The sequence below is a fragment of the Lemur catta genome, chromosome 15 (assembly GCF_020740605.2).
Source record: "Lemur catta isolate mLemCat1 chromosome 15, mLemCat1.pri, whole genome shotgun sequence".
NCBI classification, from domain to species: domain Eukaryota; kingdom Metazoa; phylum Chordata; class Mammalia; order Primates; family Lemuridae; genus Lemur; species Lemur catta.
Genome location: NC_059142.1, coordinates 39,236,164 through 39,259,552, shown reverse-complemented (window position 1 = coordinate 39,259,552; position 23,389 = coordinate 39,236,164). Strand labels below are relative to the sequence as shown.

At 50.8% G+C, this 23,389-nt stretch overlaps 1 protein-coding gene across 2 annotated transcripts; it reads right to left on the bottom strand.

The window, feature by feature from the left end:
• Positions 1-611: 611 nt before the first annotated feature.
• Positions 612-22,683, bottom strand: ODAD4 (outer dynein arm docking complex subunit 4). 2 transcript variants are annotated; one of them, XM_045526535.1, is made up of 12 exons: positions 22,459-22,683; positions 20,658-20,789; positions 20,254-20,404; positions 19,492-19,553; positions 19,016-19,181; positions 17,474-17,698; positions 17,083-17,290; positions 11,449-11,535; positions 8,573-8,769; positions 7,185-7,285; positions 3,658-3,742; positions 612-1,255 (listed from the first exon to the last, which is right to left on the bottom strand). In XM_045526535.1, the coding sequence occupies exons 1-12, from the start codon at positions 22,570-22,572 to the stop codon at positions 765-767; spliced, it is 2,019 nt and encodes a 672-aa protein (XP_045382491.1). In that variant the 5' UTR covers positions 22,573-22,683; the 3' UTR covers positions 612-764. The 2 variants fall into 2 exon arrangements, with proteins under 2 accessions (XP_045382491.1, XP_045382492.1); XM_045526536.1 differs by lacking the exons at positions 19,492-19,553; positions 22,459-22,683 and having other exon boundaries at positions 20,658-20,777.
• Positions 22,684-23,389: the final 706 nt, after the last annotated feature.

Here is a 23,389-nt window from a genome sequence, read left to right as displayed (position 1 = left end):
TTCTTGCACTCCACACTATACCAATAAGCGTCACACCAACTCCTGAGGCAGATACTGCATTATACAAAGGAGGAAACAAGCTTCTTACTTGATGGTAGCACCCCGAGGTGGCAGAGGTAAGAGTACATCTGCCACCCCACTCCCAGGCCACTCCCCTGTTCTTTGGCAGGAGCCATTTTCTTGTGGGCACTACAGCAGAACGTCTCTTCCCAGTCCCAGCACTGGCTACGTGCTGCCGGCCAGGTTTAGGGCATTTCCCAGCGTGTGAGAGCTGAGGCCTTCCCGCTGTTGTCCCACCACTGTTTCTTCCACAAAGCTTCCCAGGGTGTCCCACACGCCATAGGCCTCAGCACAACCACCAATGGCCCATGCTGGGCAGACACACCCCAACTCCCCGGCCTCTCGCCTCCTCCCTTTAACCTTGCTGGGTTCCCTGGAGCGGCCTGTTTCTTCACCTTCCCGAAATCCTTTCTTCTTAGCACTTTTCTCATTTCTTCCTTGAGGCTATTCTGAGAATGGGTGGGGGTGAGGAGGCAAAATGGTAGACTTTGGGTTTGTAGGAGTGAAAGATATCTATTTAGTGGTAAAATAATGACAGAAAGAGGCAGAGGTGACCTGTGGGACCCAGTCCCCTATTTTTCCTATTAAAGACAAATCTCATCTTGAAAGTCCAGTTTAGTAAGATCCCAAGACCCCTCTGAACACCAGCCTCCTGATCCTAATGGCTACTGACCATGGCTTCGTTCGTGTTCCTTTTCTGTTTTTTAATTTTCAGCATTTTCTGGTTTTTTCGTTTCTCTTTTTTCTCCCAATTCTGTTTTTCCCTGTTCTTCCAACTCTTTACTGCCTACTTCTGGAAGTTTCTTTAGGCCTTCTGATTCGCTTCTACTTAATTCTCCTGAGAGTCTTTGGCTTAATTCTCCAGAAGGCCGCCTGTAAATTTCTCTGGATCCTCTCCTGCCCACTTCTGGTAGTGTCCTGCCTGCGTCGTCTCCTAATCTTCTTGTGCCCAACTCTGACACGCCCTTGGCGACTTCTCCCGAACCTCTTCTGGCTTTTCCTGCTTCCACTCTGTGCTGAGCACTTGCTGTGCTCTCCAGGGCCTCCGTAAACGCCTCATCCTCATCTGTCTCTTTGTCGCTGTCAATCTGCTCCCTTTCCCACTCCTTCATCACCTTCTCAGACTCGCCTCTCACTCTGCTCTTTTCCTTCTTTGCCATTATTGTTTTATCTTCATACAATGAAGCAGCCTCTTCTGAAAAACAAGAGAAAGGGGAGAAGATGAAAGTTCACCCCTGTGCATGCCTGTGCTTCTGAGAGGCCGATGAGAGTAAGGCCCTGAGAACGACTATTTTCACAAGCTCTTTAAATTGGTGCTGGCAGCACACCTTTCCAGAAGGAGAGGAAGGGAACCATCATGTACTGGGTGCCAGCCCAGCTCTGGGCAGCACGAGGTGCTGTAGAGATTGTACCACCCAGCCGTGGTGAAACTGTCATTGATGTGAGAGCGCTGGAACAGCAACCGCATGTAAGTAAATGGCAGAGCCAGAATTTGAACCTAGGACAGTCTGCCCCAGAGCACATTCTCTTTTCTCTACAATAAATAGTACCGGTGCCGGGAAACGACAGCGGGCTCTTTTCTCCAGCACCCTCATTCTGCCACTTTTTCTTTGTCCCTGGGAAGCACATTCATTGTCTGTTCCTATCAAAGTATGAGCAGGCTGCCAGCAGGAAGTTCGGGTGGATAGCTGTCTTACAGCTGGGGTGTCCTCACTCCTTCTTTTTAACAGTTACAGAGATAAGTGACACATCCCGCTTGCGTCTCCCTCATTCTCTTCCTGGAAGGCGCTGGTGTGTACGACAAGGCGCCTGCCCAGGCTGTCGGGTCTCAGGCTTCCCGGCCCGTCGGAGGTGAACACACGTGCGATGCTGCCACCTGCTGTTCTGAGAGGGAAGTGCCGGCAGCTCCACCGGCGCAGAGCCTTCCGGATGGGATTTGGGGAGGACACAGCCTGGCGAGGGGAGGGCCGCCAGGGCGGGCTACATGGAGCATCTGCTTCCCTGCTGTCTCTCTCCACACCTGCCTCTCCTTTGGCTCCTCAGAGCAGCTCCCAGGGTATGTGGGGGCAGAGACAGAGCCCCTATCTGAGGAGTTTGGCCACCACATGGCAGGTGCTGCATAATAAAGGGCTGTCATCTGGCTGCTCAGGTGCCCAGAAACCTCCCGCTGCGGGGCCTGGACCAGAGAGGGCTTCAGCCTTGGACCCTGGGGGGCTGCAGCCAGGAATCTGCACCAGGCTCCATCCTCCTGGACCCCCAGCCCTGGCTCCCCTTGGCTGCAATCTGCCTGGAGTGAAGGCACCACCTGGCGGGGAGGGGCAGAGGCTGTCTTCGTCACCAGGAACAGTGTGGCACCATGGCAGAAGCATGGGTTCTAGAGCCGTACTGCCCAAGACAAAACCAGTGTGCAACTGTCACCCCCTGCCTCCATGTCCTCATCCGTAAAATCATGCAAACAATACTTCTTTCATAGTGTTCTCGGAAGGATCAGTCAGCCTTTAGAAGAATGCCTGGCCCACAGGAGGCATGAATGGCGATCAGCTACTGCTTTTTTTCTTTGTAATTTTTTTAGTAGCTGGGATCACAGGCACACCAACAACTACTGCTCTTGTCACCGCGCTCCTCTAGGCCTGCTGACCCCAGGAGCCTGGCTCTGGGCCACCTTCTGCTTCTCCTTCCCTCACTCCTTCCCCAGCAGGCGAGGAGAGCCTGAGGGCAGGGGGCCAAAGGCCTCTCTACTCCCTGGAGGCCTTGGGAGAAAGAACGTGACAAGGCCGGATCGCCAGCTGTTAGGCAGCCTCTGCACCTCGGCTCAACCTGGTGCCCCTCTGGCACCTGCCCTTCCCACTGCTGGTGCAAGAGCACTGCCACGTGGCAGGGGAGAGTCAGGCTTTGAGTCACCCCTTCCTAGCTGTGGGGCCGCGGCAGGTGGCTCACCTCACTCAGCCCCTTTCCCCCAAACAGTCCTTGCCTCCCAGGGTGGAGAGAGCCAGCAAGGTAATTCGTGTCAGGTGCCCAGTGCCTGGCATGCAGTTGACAGCCCCAGAAGTGTAGTGGCTGTCACTCTGCCTCTGTGACTTTGTTCCTGCTCTTCCTACTGGAAATTCCCTTCCTCTTCCACCTCTGTCCTGGAAAACTCCTGGGCATCTTTTGGAGCCAGAGGTAGATGATTCCTCCTTGTCGCAGCCTCACCTACGTCCCCAGAGGTGCCTGCCGTGTGCGCTCTCAGGGCAGCACCTGCAAGCAGGAGCCAGGCAGCTGCCAGCTCCACTGGTCTGCCTGGCCCCGCAGCTGTGCATGGGCCTCTGTCACCCCAGAATCTAACCCTCTCCTGGCACATGACAAGTGCTCAGCAAGTACTTGGTGAAATAATGGAAGAAATAGATAAATGGGCTCTCAGGGCCAACAGCCCAGCCTGCGGTGAGCTGAACCCTCTCCTGCCCCAGGGACAGGCCGGGGCTGCTGGTGGCACTGAAATCAGAATGTGCAGCAAGCCCCCAGACTCAGGGAGCTGCTGGGACATGTGGCTAGGCCCGAAGGAAGAGAATGCAGAGGGAGAATGCTCAAGCTGCCTTCTTCACGGTTCCAGGAACTCACCTTTCTCTTTCTTTTCTTTGATGGAGTCCCTGTAGTTGGTTTTCTTCAGTTCTTCGATGATGCCCTTATTGGCATCGTCCAAGGCCTGTGGATGGTAGAGGGCATGGTGAGCTCATGACCTTGTTTGCACCTTTTCCTTTCCTCACCCAAGCCCCAGTCCCAGAAGGCCGGGCTCTGGGGTAACCCTGCCACCCTCAGCTTCCTTCTGGCTCCTCTGAAGACGCCTTCCCTCAGGTTACTCAATACCGGGAATTATCCACAGCAAGTGGTATGAGAGATACACTCTGCAAGTTCAAAGTCATTTCTCTTGGGCTTAAGCATATATTTGGGACTCGTGGCTGTGTACAAATTTCTACCTAAAATGGCTTTTGACTTCAGTCAATGCAAAAAGAAAATCCAGGCCCCTAAGCAAGGCAGCAAGCTGAGGAAGGGACCCAGAAATACACCGAGGGGACAGGCTAGGGGGCATGGTATGTCTTCAAAAGGGACTTCAAAGGTATTTGCAGTTTCTCCAACTCGAGTTCCTGCTCCACAGGGGCCTGGGCCAAGCCTGCAGGCACCTTGAGGGCAGGTTCTGCCCCATGCTCACAGCAGCCAAGGGGCGAGCACCGGGCAGAGCCCAGCAGCACTCAGAAGTGTGTACTGAGCAGCCCTGGGCCTGGACGCTCGCTCTCCCTCGCAGTGTTGGTCTGCCCCCCGTGCGCCCTCCTGCCTGGACATGCCAGTCCAGGAGCATGAGATGTCAGGGACCTGGTCCCATGAGGAGTCACTGAGGGCCAACAGGCACCTTCTCTCTGCCTCTTAACCCTTCATTGGCTGCCCAGCATGCAAGGCAACCTCAAACCCTCCTTCCTGGGAAAACCTCCAGCCCTGCCTCCCAAATGGATCTCTGTCACTCTGAATTGCCCTGGTCCTTTATGGTACTGGTCAGGAACTAGGGTTTGTGCTGTTGTTTTAATCTTCCTGTTGACACCAAGCTTCTTCGGGGCCAGGCCATGGTCATATACCTTCGGGCTTCAGAGCCCAGAGCCCACTCACGCTCAGTAAATATTTACTGAATTGAATCGCCACGCTGTCTATTTGCAGGGTGATCACATGGAAGAGAACTAAATGGGAGACCAGATATGTAAGTCATGCGGCACGTGGCAGGGCTTTAGTGAAGGTGGGAGCTCTTCCTCTGGAGGCCTAAGCTAAGGGCAGGGTAGACACATCAGGAGCCATGTCCCCTCCACAGAAGGAAGAGGACAGCAATGTGATGGGCCTAAGCTGCCTGGGGACTGTGCCTTCTGGGGTCTCTTGGGTGTGATTTCTCCACCACAACAAGGAAGTGTCAGCTTCACCATGGTCCTTGCAAACAGCTCCCCATGAACTTCCCTCCCAAAAGACCAAAGGTGTAGGCTGCTTGCCTGCCATCTACAGCCCTTCAAGTCCAGGCTGGTGCACCCACTCTCTGGGGTCCTGTAACCCCAACCCCCTGCCATCGTGAACCCCACTGACCCTTGAACCCAGGCTCAGGGTCACTCTTCTGCCTGCCATGGGCCCTTGGTGCCCACAGCCTCCCACATCTTCAGTGTTCTTGCCCCTTCTCAGCCTGGACAAACCCTGCTGTCCTGTCCTGCAGGGCCTGGCATGAGGCCCACCTCCAGCTGGGACCATCCTCAGGTGTCACTTCCCAGGGTCCCTGCTCCCTCTCCCAAGTACCTGCTGCATCTCCAGTCTGGTTCCTGAGGGAGGCCATGCCTCTGGTGCTGCCCATGAGTTGTGCAATCTGGCCACTCTCAACCATGGCACAAGCTCCCCAAGGACAGAGGACCCATGGAATTCATTCTGGCAGATGCTTACGGAGGTTCAGCCATGTGCCAGTGGTGGTTTGGAATTTCAATGTGGCAACAGCTTAGGGACAGCAGCCTGGTTGGCAGTGGGAGGTGGGATGGTTAGGAGATTCCTCTCCAACTGCTCATGTGCCTGTGAGGTCGCCATGCGGCCTCTCCCGAGCCTGTGTACCTGCCTGAAGTGGCTCTGGAAGTGGTGTGGGTGACGGAGCCCAAAGCACTTCCAAGTTTGCCTTGGGCTTCACCTTTGGTCTCTGACTCCTGGCACAGTCTAGGCCAGCACTGTCCAACAGAGATTTCTGTGACAATGGGAATATTCTAGATCTGTACTATGTAGCACCCAAGGGGTATATGTGGCTATTGACGATTTGAAATGTAGCTAGTGTGACTGAGAAATTGACTTTTGCGTTTTATTTACTTTTAATTAACTGTATTTATTTATTTATTTATTTATTTATTTATTTATTTACTTACTTACTTACTTACTTACTTACTTACTGAGACAGAGTCTCGCTCTGTTGCCCGGGCTGGAGTGCTGTGGCATCAGCCTAACTCACAGCAACCTCAAACTCTGGGGCTCAAGCGATCCTCCTGCCTCAGCCTCCCGAGTAGCTGGGACTACAGGCATGCGCCACACCTGGCTAATTTTTTTATATATATATTTTTAGCTGTCCATATAATTTCTTTCTATTTTTAGTAGAGACAGGGATCTCGCTCTTGCTCAGGCTGGTCTCGAACTCCTGACCTCAAGAGATCCTCCCGCCTCAGCCTCCCAGAGAGCTAGGATTACAGGCGGGAGCCACCGCGCCCAGCCTTAATTAACTTTCAATAGCCACGTGTGGCTAACAGCTGCCTCACTAAGCAGTATGGGTCTAGGCACTTACAAGTGGGCCACGTGGATGCTGTGGGGGCACCCGTGGCGGCTGTGGCAGCCAGGAGGGATGGGCACCTCACCCAGACTGAGGAGTTACAGAAGGTTTTCTGGAAAGATGGGACTTCTAAGCTGAAACCTAAAGGTTGAGTGGGAGTTAGCCAGGTCAAGGAGATGGGAAGGGAGAGTTTAGAATATTCTAGGCAGAGATGACAGCATATGCTGAGGCATAAGAAAGCCTGTTCAGGAAAAGGCAGGACGCTGGCTGGAGCTGGCATGCAAGGTGGTGGGGGCTGGTCACTCACCAGCAGGAAGGTTGGGGGCGCCCATGGGGGAGAGGTTACCAGAGGCCTTCCCAGCCCCGGCCCGAAAAAGCCAAGAACAGAGACACCCAGGAACCAACACAGGGTGTGAGCAAGAGAACGAGGAAATCACACTGTATGTCCTGTAGTCTCCTGGGAAAGGTAGTATTTTTCAAATTGCAAGTCCTAAAATCAGTTTAGAAGGTCTGAACTAGCACTAAATAAAAGAAAATGGTAAAGAAAATAGAATACAATAGAAAATATCAGCATGCATGGTACATAGTACCATGGTAAATGTGGTCTTTTTTAAACTTTTGTTTCTGGTTTTTGTTTGCTTCAAATAAAACGACATGTACTGGGTCACTATGCAAACTGATGGCCATTGCCCTGCACGGAGTGTGTCCTGCAGTTGGTGGGGAATAAGTGGCAGTGGAGCGGCCACCTGAGGTGGAGGGGGGGCTGAGGGCCCAGCCACCCGAGCCCCGTCCCCACACCCAGGGCCCAGGGGGTGACAAGGCTCACACTGATGATGGCCTGCTGCGCCTCGCTGTTGTGGACAAGCTTCGCCCTCTCCAGGGCCTTCTCAAAGTTGTTCACAGCCGACTCGAAGTCTCTCAGCTTCACTGCAGGGCAAGTGGAGAAGGCACGTCAAACGTAGATTGTGTGTTGCTCGACAGAGCTGCCGGCCTGCCCGGCCGTGCCCCATGTGCGTTAGCAGCTAGTGTGAGCTGGAGTCAGCCCCCGGCCCCGGCAGCGTCACTAAGCTGCTCGGCACCCTCCTTTCCGTCACTTTCCTGGGCCGTCTCACCACTGAGGACCGGAGCCTTGGATGTCAGGCCATTCGAAGGTGTCAGTGAGGGAAAGGGACCTGTGGTGTGAGCCAGCACACACATCGTCCGTCTCCAGGGCAGAGGAGACAACCCCATCTTGCCCCATCTTTCGATTATTCCAGAAGAAGAAATTCATATTTTTTAAACAGTCATTCAAATCTTTCAAAAACACTGTGCAGATCAAACAAAACGTGGAGGTTTGGACATGACCCGTAGGCCAGCTGCTGGAACCCCAGCTCTCTCGAGTCCAGCTCCCACCCCAGGGTCACCCAGCCAGTTAGCACCAGCTGGTGCTGGGAGTGGAGTGATTGATTGATTGACTGATTGAATTGTGCCCTTTAAAGGAGCTTCACTCACACCTGGAATCCTAGCACTCTGGGTAGCTGTGGTGGGATCACTTAAGCCCAGCAGTTTGAGATCAACCTGGGCAATAGTGAGACCCCATCTCTACAAAAAAAATTTCAAAGAACTTAGCCAGGCATGGTGTTGTGTGCCTGCAGTCCCAGCTTCTCAGGAGGCTGAGGACGCAGGATTGCTTGAGCTCAGGAGTTCAAGACCAGCCTGAGCAAGAGCGAGACTCCACCTCTACTAAAAACAGAAAAAATTAGCCAGGCATGGTGGTGAGCACCTATAGTCCCAGCTACTCGGGAGGCTGGTGCAGGAGGATCGCTTGAACCCAGGAGTTTGAGGTTGCTGTGAGCTAGGCTGACCCCACAGCACTCTGGCTCGGGCAACAGAGCGAGACGCTGTCTCAAAAAAAAAAAAAAGGAATGCTTGTGTAAGAAGTACAAGGCAGGAGGAAGTGGCCCCATACATGGATACATGGGCACTATTTTAAGGATGACACCATGCCGTGCTGTTCTGCAGCTGAGCTCAAGGGCAGGGGTAGCCAGGCTTTGCTGAAAGGAGGCACTTACCGCGTGCTGGCCAGAATGGAATGACTTATCCCAACTCTCAGAATTAATCTGAGGGGCAGGGAAACACTGGGATGGTAAACTCAGCCCACAGGATTCCGACCCCGGGGATGGCAACTGGGCCTGAAGGCTGTGAAATGTAGGGTGGTCGTCTCTGAGCACATACCTTGTGCCTGAGCCACCAGAACGCTGGCGTTCAACTGCCACTCAATGTCCCCTTCCTCCTCGGCGCACTGCTGGGACTTCTCACCATAATTCTGGGCCTGCCAGGCCTGGTCCAGCTCCAAGTAGCAGCGGCCAATCTCATGGAACAGCCAGGTCTTCTCAAGGGTGGTTTTTGCCAGAGGGATCTTCTCTTCCCACCTGGGAAAAGGAAGAACCAGGATAAGTGTCTTCACCTCAAACTGTGCACAGTGCCACAGGAGGCCAAGGCTTCCTGCTGGGTGGCAGAATAAAACTTGTTCTACAACTACCAGTTCTTTTTTTTTTTTTTTTTTTTTGAGACAATCAATGTCTCACTCTATTGCCCTGGGTAGAATGCAGTGGTATCATCACAGCTGACTGCAATCTCAAATTCCTCAGCTCAAGTGATTCTACTGCCTCAACCCTCTAAAGTAGCTGAGACTACAGGTGCTTGCCACCATGCCAAACTAATTTTTCTATTTTTTGCAGAAATAGGGTCTCGATATTGTCCAGGCTGGTCTTGAACTCTTGGCCTCGAGCAATCCTCCCACCTTAGCCTCCCAAAATGTTAGGATCACAGGCGTGAGCCACCAAGCCCGGCCTGTTCTTTTAGATACATGGGTGGAGTTAATAATCATTAACATATTTTAAAACTACTAAAGTTATTTTGGTGACATCTATGGGATAGTGAATTATTTTATTTTATTTTTGTTGGTTTTTTTTTTTTTCTTTTGAGACAGAGTCTCGCTCTGTCACCTAGGCTAAAGCGCCGTGGCATCAGCCTAGCTAACAGCAACCTCAAACTCCTGGGCTCAAGGGATCCTCCTGCATCAGCTTCCCAAGTAGCTGGGACTACAGGCAGGTGCCACCATGCCTGGCTAACTTGTTCTATTTTTAGTAGAGATGGGGTCTCCCTCTTGCTCAGGCTGGTCTCGAAACCCTGAGCTCAAGTGATCTTCCTGCCTCGGCCTCCGAGAGTGCTAAGTATTATAGGAGTGAGTTACCACGCCCGGCCTATGGGATATCGAATTTGATACAACAGTTGAAAATAATGTTTAAAAATAGCACTTGAAATAACATAAAAATAATGTTTAAGAAAATTATTAAGTATATGTGGGAATCATGCCTGTAGTCCTGGCACTCTGGGAGGCCAAGGCGGGCAGATTGTTTGAGCTTGGGAGTTCGAGACCAGCCTGAGCAGGAGCAAGACCCCGTCTCTACTAAAAATAGAAAGAAATTATATGGACAGCTAAAAATACATACAGAAAAATTAGCCAGGCATGGTGGCACATGCCTGTAGTCCCAGTTACTCGGGAGGCTGAGGCAGGAGGATCACTTGAGCCCAGGAGTTTGAGGTTGCTGTGAGTGAGGCTGATTGCCATGGCACTCTAGCCCAGGCAACAGAGCGAGACTCTGTCTCAAAAAAAAAAAAAAAAAGTATATATGGGAAAATCAACATTAAAAACATTGGAATTAAAAGACAAAATATCAATAAAAGAACAGTATTAGAATTAGTGCTTACCTTTGGGTTGGTGGGACTGAATAATTTTTTCTTCTTTTCTGTATTTTCTGAATTAATATTTCAATAAGAACATATTTATTATAAAGCAGTTTATTACAGAAAGATAGTAATAGGTGGGTGAACTTTCATACTTCTCTGTCTTTCAGCATATAGACACCAGAGGCCACTCAGGAATCCAAATTATGTAGAGCAGGAGGCTGCTGGTGAACAAGTCTATTTTGATAAAGCAATGAGAGCATGAAGGACAATGGCTCTCCATGCTAAGTGAGGGGACCCAACGAGCTGGCTCTTCCGGTGTGGGCTGGCCGCCAGGCCTGGGTCTCCTCCAAGTCTTGTTGGGGCTGAGGAGATAACTAGCCCCAGAGTCAGACATCAGAAGTCTGGCAGCTGGGCCATCTGAAGAGCTCAGACACTGTTCCCAATGTCCCCACACAACCATAAAGAGTCACAGAGTAGCCTCAAAAAGAGGTCTCAGAGGTCAACTGGTCCACCAGTACCTGAACTTGACCAAAGGCAAGAATCACCTGGAGTGCTGTTAAAAATGGTTTCATGAGGCCAGGCGCGGTGGCTCACACCTGTAATCCTAGCACTCTTGGGGACTGAGGTGGGAGGATCGCTTGAGCTCAGGAGTTCAAGACCAGCCTGGGCAAGAGCAAGACCCCCGTCTCTACTAAAAATAGACAGAAATTAGATGGACAACTAAAAATATATAGAAAAAAACTAGCTGGGCATGGTGGCGCATGCCTGTAGTCCCAGCTACTCAGGAGGCTGAGGCAGAAGGATTGCCTGAGCCCAGGAGTTTGAGGTTTCCGTGAGTTAGGCTGACGCCATGGCACTCTAGCCCAGGCAACAGATCGAGACTGTCTCAAAAAAAAAAAAAATGGTTTCATGAGTTCCAACTGACAACTGTAGAGTAAGAATTTCTAGGGGAGAGGCCCATAACTCATATGCCCAACAAGTACTACAGGTGATTCTTATCGCTAGGACATTTTGAAAAATGCTGATTCCATTCCAATAATTCATTTATCTGATGAGCCCCAGAGTTTAGAATGTGGCTTGCCAAGCTGGGCGCAGTGCCTCTACTCCCAGTTACATGGAAGGCTAAGGCAGCAGGATTGCTTGAGCCCAAGAGTTCAAGACCAGCCTGGGCAATATAGCAAGATCCCATCACATTAAAAAAAAACAAGCTAAGTGACTTGCCAATGGTCACCTAGCAGAACCATAAGCCAAAACCAGGTGTTCTAATACCTCTTTGCCTGGCAATCTGGCCCCAGGCTGAGATTCCAGGGTGAAGTTGGGACATCTAGCCCCCAGAGGGGCAGTTCTTGGTCACTCACGTGTCAATGGCTTGCTGGAATTTCCCAACTCTGGCAAAAACCCTGCCAATGTTGTCAAGGGCTCTTGATTTTGCATCAGGAAGGTCACTGTGGGGAAGAAGGAAAACAAGCCAATTCACTAGAAATCGAACGTTCTAGGCACTGTGGAAATATTAATAGAAAAGAAAGCAAAGCAGGGACCCTGGTCTCAGGGTTCCAGTTGGAGGAGTGATTCCTAGGCTGGCAAGCCTATGGCCCACAGGCCCTCTCCTGCCCTTTCTGGAGGCTAATCAGTCAACAGCTCAAAAAGATGCTTGCTTATTTGTTTATTTACCTATTTATTTGTTTATTTAATTTATTTATTTATGAGGAGAAGGAAAGAGAAGTTTATTAATTTGCCAGCAAAATCAAGAAGTTTCTTTGATTCATCAATTCCCCTTCTAGGAATTTACTTTAAGAAGATAATTCGAGGCCAGGCACGGTGGCTCACGCCTGTAATCCTAGCACACTGGGAGGCCGAGGTGGGAGGATCGCTTGAGCTCAGGAGTTCAAGACCAGCCTCAGCAACAGCGCAACCCCGTCTCTACTAAAAATAGAAAGAAATTAGCTGGACAACTAAAAATATGTAGAAAAAATTAATCAGGCATGGTGGCGCATGCCTGTAGTCCCAGCTACTCAGGAGGCTGAGGCAGGAGGATCACTGGAGCCCAGGAGTTTGAGGTTGCTGTGAGCTAGGCTGATGCCACGGCACTCTAGCCCAGGCAACAGAGGGAGACTCGGTCTCAAAAAAAAAGAAAAAGAAGATAATTTAAAAAGAATGGTCATTAAAGGGCAGTTTATAACAATAAACATTGGAAATAATCTAAATGTTATCAGTGCCCAAGCAATGGCAATTTTTACGTGTGAAAAAAAATCTATGATATGTTAAGTTAAAAAGTCAAATTATAAGAGAGTATAGTATGTATTAATATATTGTCTCAACTGTGTTAAAAATTATATATGTGGGCCTGAAGCAAGATGCTATGCTCCTGGCTTTGAAGATGAGAAAGGAACCACGAGCAAGGAGTGCAGTGAATGCAGCTCTAGATGCTGGAAAAGGCAAGGGAACAAATTGTCCCCTCGAGCCTCTGGGGGGCAGTACAGCCCTACAAACACCTTGATTTAGTCCAGTGAAAATGATTTCAGACTTCTAACATCCAGAACTATAAAAGAAGAAATGTGTGTCATTTTAAGCCAACAAAAACTGTAAGCATTTTTAAGGAAGTAGAGAATATAAGTCTAACTATTAACAATGATCACCCAGAGAAAATGAAATTATGTGGGACACTTTCAATTATATTTGTATAATTTTAATTTTTCATGGTACTCATGTGTCATCAAAAAAAAAATTAAGGTATTTCCATAAAGAAAGACAACTGTGGATGGGTGTGGTAGCTCATGCCTGTAATTCCAGCACTTTGGGAGGCCTGGGCAGGAAGATCACTTGAAGCCAGGAGTTTGAGACCAGCCTGGGCAACATAGTGAGATCCTGTCTCTACAAAAAATTTTAAAAAATTGCTGGGCATGGTGGCGCATGGCTGTAGTCCTAGCTACTCAGAAGACCAAGGCAGGAGGATTGCTTGAGCCCAGGAGCTCCAGGCTGCAGTGACGTATGATGGTGCCACTGCACTCCAGCCTGGGTGACGGAGCCGGATCCTGTCTCTTAAAAAAAAAAAAGAAAGAAAGAAAGACAATTGTTCCCCCTACTTCAGTTCTTTACAGTCACCATATGAACGTTCTGATTTCTCTGTTAAAAAATACCTCCCCAGCTGGTCTGATGGTAGTGGGTTATCAGAACTTATCAACATTAGTGTCATTAAAGTTGGTATTCAACCACCCACTGCTAAATTTGACTGGCTTTTAATAAAAAAAAAAAAAGAAAGAAAGAAAGAAAAGAAAAAAAATACCTCCCCACAAAAAATGAAACAAACAGTAACTTGCTCCCCAGTCCTAGCTCCCCTCCAAACAGCACCCCCTCTCCCTCCCCCCTTTCCCAAGCAAGGCTCTGCCCCCAGCTCCACTGAAACCCAGTGGGGGCCGCCACCCTTGCCCTGCTTCACCCCTCCGTAGCACGGCCTCCGTGGAGTGTGGTCCTCTGCGCCACCCTCCCCACTGGTGCCAGGCCTATCTTTCAAAATGCAAATCCGACCAAGCCATTCCTCTACCTAAGGTCCTTCGTCATATCCCACAGCAACACTCACAAATAGCTGCAGAGCTTCACGCGAGCATTGTCTGTACCGGCGAAAGTGGGACAACTTAAGTGTCTGCCCACAGAGAGGTAGTTAAATACGTCACTGAGTGTGGTGAAATGCCTTTCTGCAAAGTCATTCAAAGAATGAGACCCCTTCCAAGCCATATGCTCTTTTTTAAAAAAGCGTGACAACAAACTGCTTTTGTTTATAAAACCCTCCGTGTGTATGTGTACATAACTATGCAGGTAAATACACTGGAAGGGGCCAGAAAGACACATTCCAACAAGATCCCAGGGAAGTATGCAGGAAGGTGGGTGGGGACTTCCAAGTTTTGCTCTGACCAAGGCGGAGCAGTGCTGGAGAACAAATAAACTCCTTACCCAGCCTCAGTGCCTGAGGCCTCCCAGCCCTGCCCCGCCACCTACAGTGCCCTGCATCCTCCACCCCTGCCACATCTCTCTGCCAGGATGCCGTTCCCTCCCTCTTGTCCACCTTGCCACCCTGACCCTGCTGTCCTCTCTGAGCCAGTGCCGTGCTCCTGCCTGCCTCTCTCCCTGGGCCCTGGGCCACACTTTGCACCTGCTGCTCCCATAGCATCTATGAGTCATTCCCCCCTGCTAGAGTGGGTGCTCTGTTATGGTGAGGGGAATGAATCCAGTGCTGTAACATGTTAATTTAGTTTTTTGGGGGTTTTTTTGTTTGTTTGCCTTATCTTTTTTGTTCTTTGTTGTTAATGTGTTGATTTAGTCATAATAATACGTACTAAGAAATCACAATAGTTGCTCACGCCTGTAATCCCAGCACTTTGGGAAGCCAAGGCAGGAGTAACGCTTGAGGCTAGGAGTTCAAGAACAGCCTGGGCAACATAGGAAGACCCCGTCTCTCCAGAAAAAAAAAAAAGGAAAGAAATCACAATAGCAATGAGAAAGCATGCAATCAAATCCTGTATAGAGTATTCAGAGAAATAAATGAGGGCTGGAGGCGTTGGAGGAGCTACTTAGCCCAGCAAGTGGTTGATTAAAATGAGGGAGTACAGGGTACTCAGGACTCACAGGTAAGTGTGGAGCTTTGCCTGAGTGAGGCCCTTTTGTAGAAGTTAAAAAGAAGCTAACATTGCTAAGGAACACCTGTTTACTTATTCAGTCACTTTGCATTCATTTATTACGTGCCCATAATATGGCAGGTGCTGGGAATACAACATAGCCCTTTCGAAGTCCAAAGTGTAACGGGACACACAGGGTACCTGTGGAGAAGGGGCACGGGGAAGGGACTTCTTTTCTCTTTTTATTGGAAACAGGGTCTCACTGTGTTGCCCCGCCTAGAGCACAGTGGTGTCATCCTAGCTCATAGCAACCTCAAACTCCTGGGCTCAAGGATCCTCCTGCCTCAGCCTCCCGAGTAGCTGGGAGTACAGGTGTGCACAACCACGCCTGGGCTAATTTTTCTATTTTTTGTAGAGATGGGGTCTCGCTCTTGCTCAGGCTGGTCTAGAACTCCTGGGCTCAAGCGATCCTCCTGCCTTGGTCTTCCAAAGTGCTAGGATTACAGGCATGAGCCACTGCACCCAGCCCATGAGGGATTTTTAAATCACCCCTGGGGCACTAGGCAGGCTTTCCTGAAGGGGTTCCTTATCTAAATGTTGAAGAATGAGTGGGAGGCAACCTGACACAGCCAGCGCTGGGGAAAGGAGAGGCAGTGCTGTTCGGGGACTGGCTGGAGCAGAGTGCAGGCTGGCAGCCTCTGCCTGGCTGGAGTGTGTGCACAGAGCTCTGCGCTGGCCGGGCCCAGGACGCCCCCGGGCCTGAGGAAAGCCAGGTCAAGGGAGGACAGCCCAGATCAAGTCAGAAAGAGCAGCCTGTGTTGAGCAGGGTGCTGGAACTTCATCCTGACCGTGGGATTTGTTTTTTACAGAAGGGCCAGCTGAGCTACAGGAAGCCCAGGTCACAGGAAACAGGCAAAAAGTGAGGAGGGTCGGGACTGAGTTGTGGGAGGGAAACAGAAGGCCCGGATAGGACAGAGGACGAGACAGAGGAGGAGAGGGCAGAACCCGTGGCCGGGGCTGGGCGTGAACAGTGAGAGAAAGGAGGTACCTGGGAAGCCTCTTGGGCTTCTGGCTTGGGGACTGAGTGGCCAACAGTGCCATCCACAGGGATAGGGAATCCTGGAGCAAGAAGTATGGAAAATAAGGGATTCTGACTTGAACGTGAGAAGTCTGGGATTGCTGCGGGACATCCAAATGGAAATGCCTTACAATCAGCTGGACAGGGAGCTCTGGGGCTCAGGAGAGCAGTCTGGTGAGAAGTAAAGATTTTTAACTCATTTGTGCATGGGAGATGGTTGGATCCAAGGTTGGATCCACATCTTATTTAATCTGGATAGTCTCTCTGAGTTGGTATTATTATACCTTCATTAGAGATGAAGAAACTGAGGCAAAGAATGACTTAATAGAATCTGCGTAGCTTCTAAGTGGCAGAGCCCGGATGCAAAAATGACTCTGTCTTTAGAGCTGTTTTTTTCCTACTTCTGGAATGGCCAATGTGTGATACTCCTGCTTAGCACGGTGGGGGCAGGTGAGAAATGAACTGGGAATGGATGGCATTTGGGGCCTGGATCAGTGAAAAGGGCAGGGGACAGGCGTGTTCAGGGAAGCCTGACCGCAGCGGAAGACATAGGAGGGCCTTGAGGGCCAGAAGGGGTTTGGTTTTTAACCTGCCGGCATTGAGGGGCCTAGGCCTGCCTGTCAGCAAGGGAAGGAGAGTTGATGGAGGAAGAGTATGTGTCTCTGGAGGAGATTTGTGGGAGGAGCTGGGGAGAGAAGGCAGAGGCAGGGAGGGCAGCGGTGGTAGACCGAGGGTTGGGCACCTTGCTCTTGGTCAGCACCGCCCACTCTTCCCTGGCAGTGCTGGGTGCTCTCCTGCCTCAGGTCCTTCCCGTGTGCATCCCCAATGTCCACCCAAGTCCTCCTGGAATGTATTTCTTACAGCACTGGATCCTGTACTTTTCCCCCATGGCACTTACCACAGTTGCAGATAAGCTATGTCCCTTTTTGACATATGAGGGAAATGGCCCTTGTGTTTGCTCACTGCTCCGTTCCCAATGCGAGCAGCCTCTGGCATGTCTTGCAGTCTGCGGATGCGTAATTGTTGAGGTGATGTAGAATAAAAATATCCCCACGAGACAGATCATTAGGAGCTTTTTGGAATTTTGAGCCACTACCCTCTTTGTAGCAAAAAAGCAAAACAGCCTAGATTTGCTCCCTACCCCAGTCCCAGGCAGGTGGTCACTACCTCTGGAGGAATCTGCCCCAGGCATGCAGGACAGAAAATGGGTGCTAAGCCACCAGTAGTCCTGGCAAAGGCCACACAGGGCCCCAGGCCCCACTCCTCTGTAGGCCCATGGCCTTGGTCTGCCCCAGGGCACTCACTATTCCTTGGCGATCTCCAGGTCCTTTCTGTGGCTCTGCAGGGCTGCCGCCATCTGCCCCAGCTCGATCTGGGCATTCCCTATGCAGCTGTACAAGTTTCCAACCAGTTCATCCTTGTTGGGTACCTCTTCTTTGTTCCATTCCAGTACCTTCTTCAGTACTTTCTCAGCTTTCTGAAGGCTCCCTTTGGCACTGCCGCTGGTCAGCACTGGGAAAGGAAAGGGGTGATGTGGAGGTGACGGTGGCCTCCCCTTGGCTCATGGCGTAACTCCTCTCCCCCCAGATACCATCTGCAGGTCAGAGAGCCCAGGGGCTCAGGCGACTACTGCTCCCTCCCCACGTGGCAAGGGACTGCAGGCATCTGCCCTGCCCCTCTGAGAACACCACCCACACATGTCGATGTCCTCCAGGCTCTTGAGGATGTAATGGGCTGTCTGCGAGGGACTGCGTTTGCGGTCCCGCAGCCATTTCTCTTGTGTCAGCTTCCGGTCCCGCTCCCTGGCATAGATCGGCTTCTGCTGCCTCCAGAAGTCGCTGCGAGTGTCCAGGTAGTTGATGCCCGTTATGATGAGGTCCTCCACAGTCAGGCCGCCCTTCGTGGTGCCTCTGATCAGGTCTGTGGGGAAGGGGTGTGAGGAGGCGCCAAGGAGAACAGGCCTCTGAGGGAGTCACCTCCTCTTGGCTCCGGGCCCTGCGGCAGGGCCCTCTGTGAGGAGCTCTGCCTGGAGCTGCGGAAACCATGAGGAAAGCGGGTGCAGCGGTGGCAGAGGGGGCTTATCCAGGCCAGGGTGAGGCCAGAGCCCCCTTTCAGGAACTTCCATGGTACAGGCCCCTCATGGCAAGATCTGAGGAGCTAGAAGGAACAGTGGTAGCTCACTGAGAAGCCTCTAGCCCTTGGGGCTCCCTCATTTTAAGCTGTGTCCTCAGAGCAGACTGAGTCCAAATGTACAACCTGGCCCAGGCTGCCAGTGCCCAGTGATCCCCCAGGTGCCAAGTGGGCCAGTGTGTGCTAGGAGCTGGAGGACAGTCCGTGCCCAAGCCCTTCCCACTACCTGGCCAGAGGTTAGAGCTGGTAGCAAAGCCACAAGGCCACCTGGGGTAATGTTCAAGCCACCCCTTCCCTCCACAGCAGGTCCTCTGGAGAATAGGAAGCATTCAAGCCTATTACCCAGGGGATGTGCCAGCAGTGACGCTGTCACGGCCCTGCAGGGAACCCTGCACGTGACTTTGGGAAGCCAGTTCTGGAAAAAAGGCATTTGTTTCGAGGGTGACCCCTGCTCAGCCTTATCAGCTAATGGCAGTACTGCCACCCCCATGTTTATGTGAGACATTCATTTTAGGGCTCTGTCCTATGTCCTGTCACTGGCAGCACAGTGTGGTAGAAAGAGCACTGGACTAGAGGTCAGGAGGCCTGGGTTCCAGTGTTGATTCCACCATTAACTTGCTTGTCACCTTGGAAAAGTTACTCCCCATTCAGGGTCCCTATTTCCTAATCTAAGAAAGAAGAGATTGGAACAGGTGATGTTTCAGAACATTCTAGCACTAATATCCTTGGATTCGAGCACCTGTCTGCAGATTCCTTTGGCCACTGTACAGATGAAGGCTCAGGGGACCTTTAGGGATGATGGTGGTAAAGGAGCCCAAATCTCTGTTGTTCCCTCCCAAGGTACCACAGAGCTTAAGAGCACTGGCTCTTTAATTAGACTTCCTGGATTCAAATACAAGCCATGTCATTGCCTCCCTATGTGTGTACTTAGTTTCCACAGGTCTGCGCCTCAGTTTCCTCATCTGTAAAATAAGACTGCTAATAAAACCTGTCCATAGGTACGTGTCAGCTAATATTGTATGACGGGCTCTGCCTCTGGCTCATGCATTGAGCATCCACCCAGATCTCCTTTGCCCCAAGTCCCCATGCCAACAAAGTGTCAGAAACCTTCATCCGATAGGAGCTTCTTCAGATACTCTTTGTCCACGTAGAGCTCCCCCAGAAGCTGGCGGACAATCTTCTCGCTCTTGAGTGAGCCCTTCCGCTTGGACTCTGTCTTGGTGTGGTATGAGATGTGTTTCACTGGAGGATGCTTCTGCTGGGCTTTCATATTCTGGGAAAATGGAGCAACATCCAACAGAGCTTCAACAAGGTGTACAGTGTACCCAGCCGTGGCCCCAAAGTCTGTGATTCCAGATTTCTCCAACTCCAGGACCTCTCTGTGGGCTGAGAACCATGGAGTATGCCCGGTTGGGCAACAGCTAGACTCCCAAGACCTCTCTGGAGCTGGGCCAGAATCCCATGGCTACCCATGATGGGCAGGAGCTAATAGTTCCCAGGCAAGAGGGCCACTAAGACCTGTGCTTCTCAGGCACCCATGGCCTCCTCTCTTAGAAGGACAACCACAGAACCAGGGCCCTTACCTCAGCCTGCTTGCTTAAGAAGGAAAGGTCCCCTTTGTTTTCCAGCTTAATTGAAGAAGGACCTACAAGGACAGAAGCTGGAGCTCAGGTTGGCCAGGCTCCCCACGCACAACCTATCACATATTTTGATGTGGAAATGGCTGCCTTTGGCAGGGGGATGGTGGAGGTTGTGGTAAAGCTGGTCCGGAGCCAGCCTAGCAACCAAATGGTGCAGGCTGTTGAGGGTAACACTCTTCCAGGAGCTGGACAGCCCCAACTAGCCCACCACCATGGCAACTAGATTTCCAAAGGGAGGCCCTAGGCACAGAGGCACTCCCTTTCATGTGCCATTGCCATTTCTACACTCTGCCGCCCACAGTGGCAAACTCTCACCCGCCTCCCTCCTCCCTCTTCCATTGAGCTGACTGGTAAGGCCAGCCCCTTAGAACACATGTGGTGAGGGAGGAAGCCAGGGACTAGGGAAGGCTGGACCCCATTCTGTCTTATGATACCAGGCTAAAGGTAAGCCTACCTTGAAAGAGGCATTCTAACCTGGCCTTTAGGAAAACCAGGTGCTGCAGCACTCAGTACAGTGGATCAGGGACTGGGCCTCCCAGTGGACAGTTTGTAATCCTCAACAGTGTTAGCAGTAGCCAAATCCAAGTGTAGGACTCCCTGTAGGCCTGGTAGTGGTTGCTCACCCACTGCACCTCAGGCCTTCCTCTAAACCTAAGGATTCCAAGAGCCTTCCTGGATAAGGATATATACCCTGTGATCACTCACTTCCCACTGAATTGTTGATGGCTTCCTGGGCTTTCTGAATTCCAACTTTGAATTCCCGATCAGGCCGCAGCTTATAGCCTCGATGATAGAACACCAAGGCAAACTCAAAGTCTCCCATGGTGTACAATGTCTCAGCCTTTTGTAAAATCCCCTGGAATGAGAGGAAGTCAAATCAATGTGGACAGATAAGGCCTTACAGGACTCAGGTGTGGCAGAACAGAAGGGTCTTGGGTTGAGGGTCAAGGCTGGGACACGGGCAGAGAGCTAGGCAAGTGACCTATGGAGAGAAAATGGCATCAAACACTAGGCAGTCTGGCCAGTTCTTCAAGTACTTGTAACCAGAGGCTGCTACAGGCAAGGACAGTGGTGAAAGCAAGATTGAGTCCTCCCACCCATGCAGTCACCTTGCAGAAAGTTGGGTCACTCTGGAGTGAAGCCTCAGCATCCTTCAGGGATTTCTCCAAGTTTCCCATCTTTAGGAAGCACTTGGAGCGGGCAACCAGGCAGTTCTTGTCTCCATTCTGAAGCTGAAGAGCCTGAGAAAGGAACCACTCAGGTTGACAGGCACCATGAAGAACAAAATAGAAGCTCGACTGGAAAGGGCAGCCCAGACCCTCCTGCAGTTTCGAGGGGACTCTTCAGGCCAGCAAACATGCTCTGGATCTTATCAAAAGCAGCATAACACTGATCTTTGCTCAGTCAACTTGATTATCTGCAGCTTATCTTGAACAAGGTCAAATCACAGCTATTGTGGAAGCTACTGGTTGAGATGCAAGAATATGCTACTCTGTGGATACACTGACTTTCTGCCAATGCCTAAGATTCCCCCAATCCACACAGGCAATAGAACCAAAGGATGTTTTATACACATCAAATTCAACCACAAACCTCAAATGGCTGCACAACACACTCATAAGGCTAAGCATTCTTAAGACAGACAAAATGCATTTTAGGACAAAATGCAATCTGCAAGAAGGCTGCATTCCACTAGCCTTCTCTTTTTATGTAGCTAATTGAGAACTAATCACTAGTTCAGGGGACTACCGTGAAAATGCCAGAAAAACTGAAATTGTGATTTTTGTGAGTCCCACATTCCCCATGTCCTCTTCTTCTGTTAGAGATTATTACCACAGTCTATGGTGTACTGTCCCTTCCTGAAGTATCAAACTGAACCCACCCCTTTCTAGGACCTTCCTATTTTTCTAAGAAGAGGAAGTAGCTACTGTCTCTCCTGGAAACAGACCACTTCTCATCCAAAGCGACCTTCCTTGGGGTGTTCTTTTTTCTCTGCCTGGGCTTCTCCAGGATAGGAGACGGTTCAGCAAGAGGAAAATGAGTGGGGGCAGGGCTCCTGAACTCAATTGTTCACCCATCTGGTCCTCATTTCTGGTTTTAGTGTGTGGTTGGTGATTGAAAGGGACGAAAGACTCTGAGTAGCAGTTGAGAAGCTTGACTTTAGAGGGAGTCTCAGGACTGGTTATCAAGCTATCCTATCACTCCCTTTGGAATAAGAAGCAGGCTATTTGTAGCAAAAGAAATTGTCATAAGAGTATCTTATAGTTTACCTGTGTGGATGTATAGTCTGATGGTTAGCAACTCAACACGGGAGTCTAAGTGCCTGACTTTGAATCCTTCCTCTGCCACTTGCTAGTTCAGTGACCTTGGGCATGTTGGTCAACTTCGCTATCAGTTTCCTCATTTATAAAATATAGTGATAATAGTACCTACCTCATAGAATTGTGCTGCGCTCAGCAGTGTGCCTGATATCCTCAAACAGTATCCAATCCCCTAAGGGTGGGGCGGTGCAATTTATACTAAGGTTATTATGATAATGTTAGTTACTTACTGACCACCTTTTATAAACAACTCTGTGCCAGAGACATCGTGGCTTCTACATGCAACCTCCCAGACAATCTCCCGGTCAGTGATGGGAAATTGAGGCTGCTCTGTGGAAAAGAGGCCAGTTTATCACGAAACATTTAAGTAAAAGTAGAGGAAGAGGTCACTGTTAATGCAGACAATGGAGAACGCCAGTGGGAACGGGTAGGAATGACCAAGCACGGGGCTCATCTGTGACAGTGCTGTATCAATCAGGAATCAGTGAATAATAGAAACAATAGGGTCCCCCAGGCATCATCAGGGCCTCAGTGTTAACTGTAATCGCAAGTGGGGACGGGTGGTGAACAGGTTCAGAGCACGACTCACCTTGCTGAAGCTCTGGACGGCTTTAGAGAATTCCCGACACAAATAGAGCCGCTCGCCCTCCGCCATGTAAGAGGCAAAGGTGCTTCGTGAGACCTCGACTTCGGGGTCCAACATGGTGACCAGGGTTGAAAACGCGAAAGCAGAGAAATAGAGGAAAAGCAGCTCGAGAACCTCCCCTTGGTTTGCGGAAGTTCCGTATCTTGGCAACTGAGAGGCGCAGAGTGACTTCCGGTCCCGCCCCTGGCTCCAGCGGCGCCTAGACCTCTGGTACATCCGCCCGGCGTGCGCATGCGCCCGTGCCGCGGCTCACTGGTCGGGGTAGTGATCAGCACGTGGCTGGTGCCTGCCGGGGGCCGAGCTCCCTGGTGTTCGCAGTTGCACGCTCCGTCGGCTCTCCCCGGAATTGCCACGTGGAAAAGCTACTGTGCAAGGCAGCCAAGAAAATCGGAAGCGGGGAGGGTGGAGGCAAAGTTCCAAATAGAGATAAGGCATACATGGCACGGGGATGTGCCCCACTCACTGCCATTAGGGGGAGAGAGCACTGGGCTTGGAGTCAGAATTCTTGGGTTGTTTTCACTCCTGTCACATCCTTACTGCATGACCCTGCCAGAGGCAGGTTAAGGGCTCTGAGCCTCGAATGTTCCACCTGCCAAATGAATGTGAAAATAGAACCCTCAGGGATGTGAGGATTTGCATGAGACATGGAATATGTTGGGTTCAACATAATTTAACACATTTATTGAGCAGCTGCTAGAAGCAGGCCTCGACCAAGGCCTATCCTGATATCTTTCCCTATTCCTTCACTACCACCACCAAAAAATAGTGAACTAGGTGCTTCTGGGCTCCCACAACACCCTGAGTAGCTCGAATAACTGCCTTTACTATGTTCCTTTCAAAACAGACCTTGTCTTATATTTCTAGCATTCAGCTC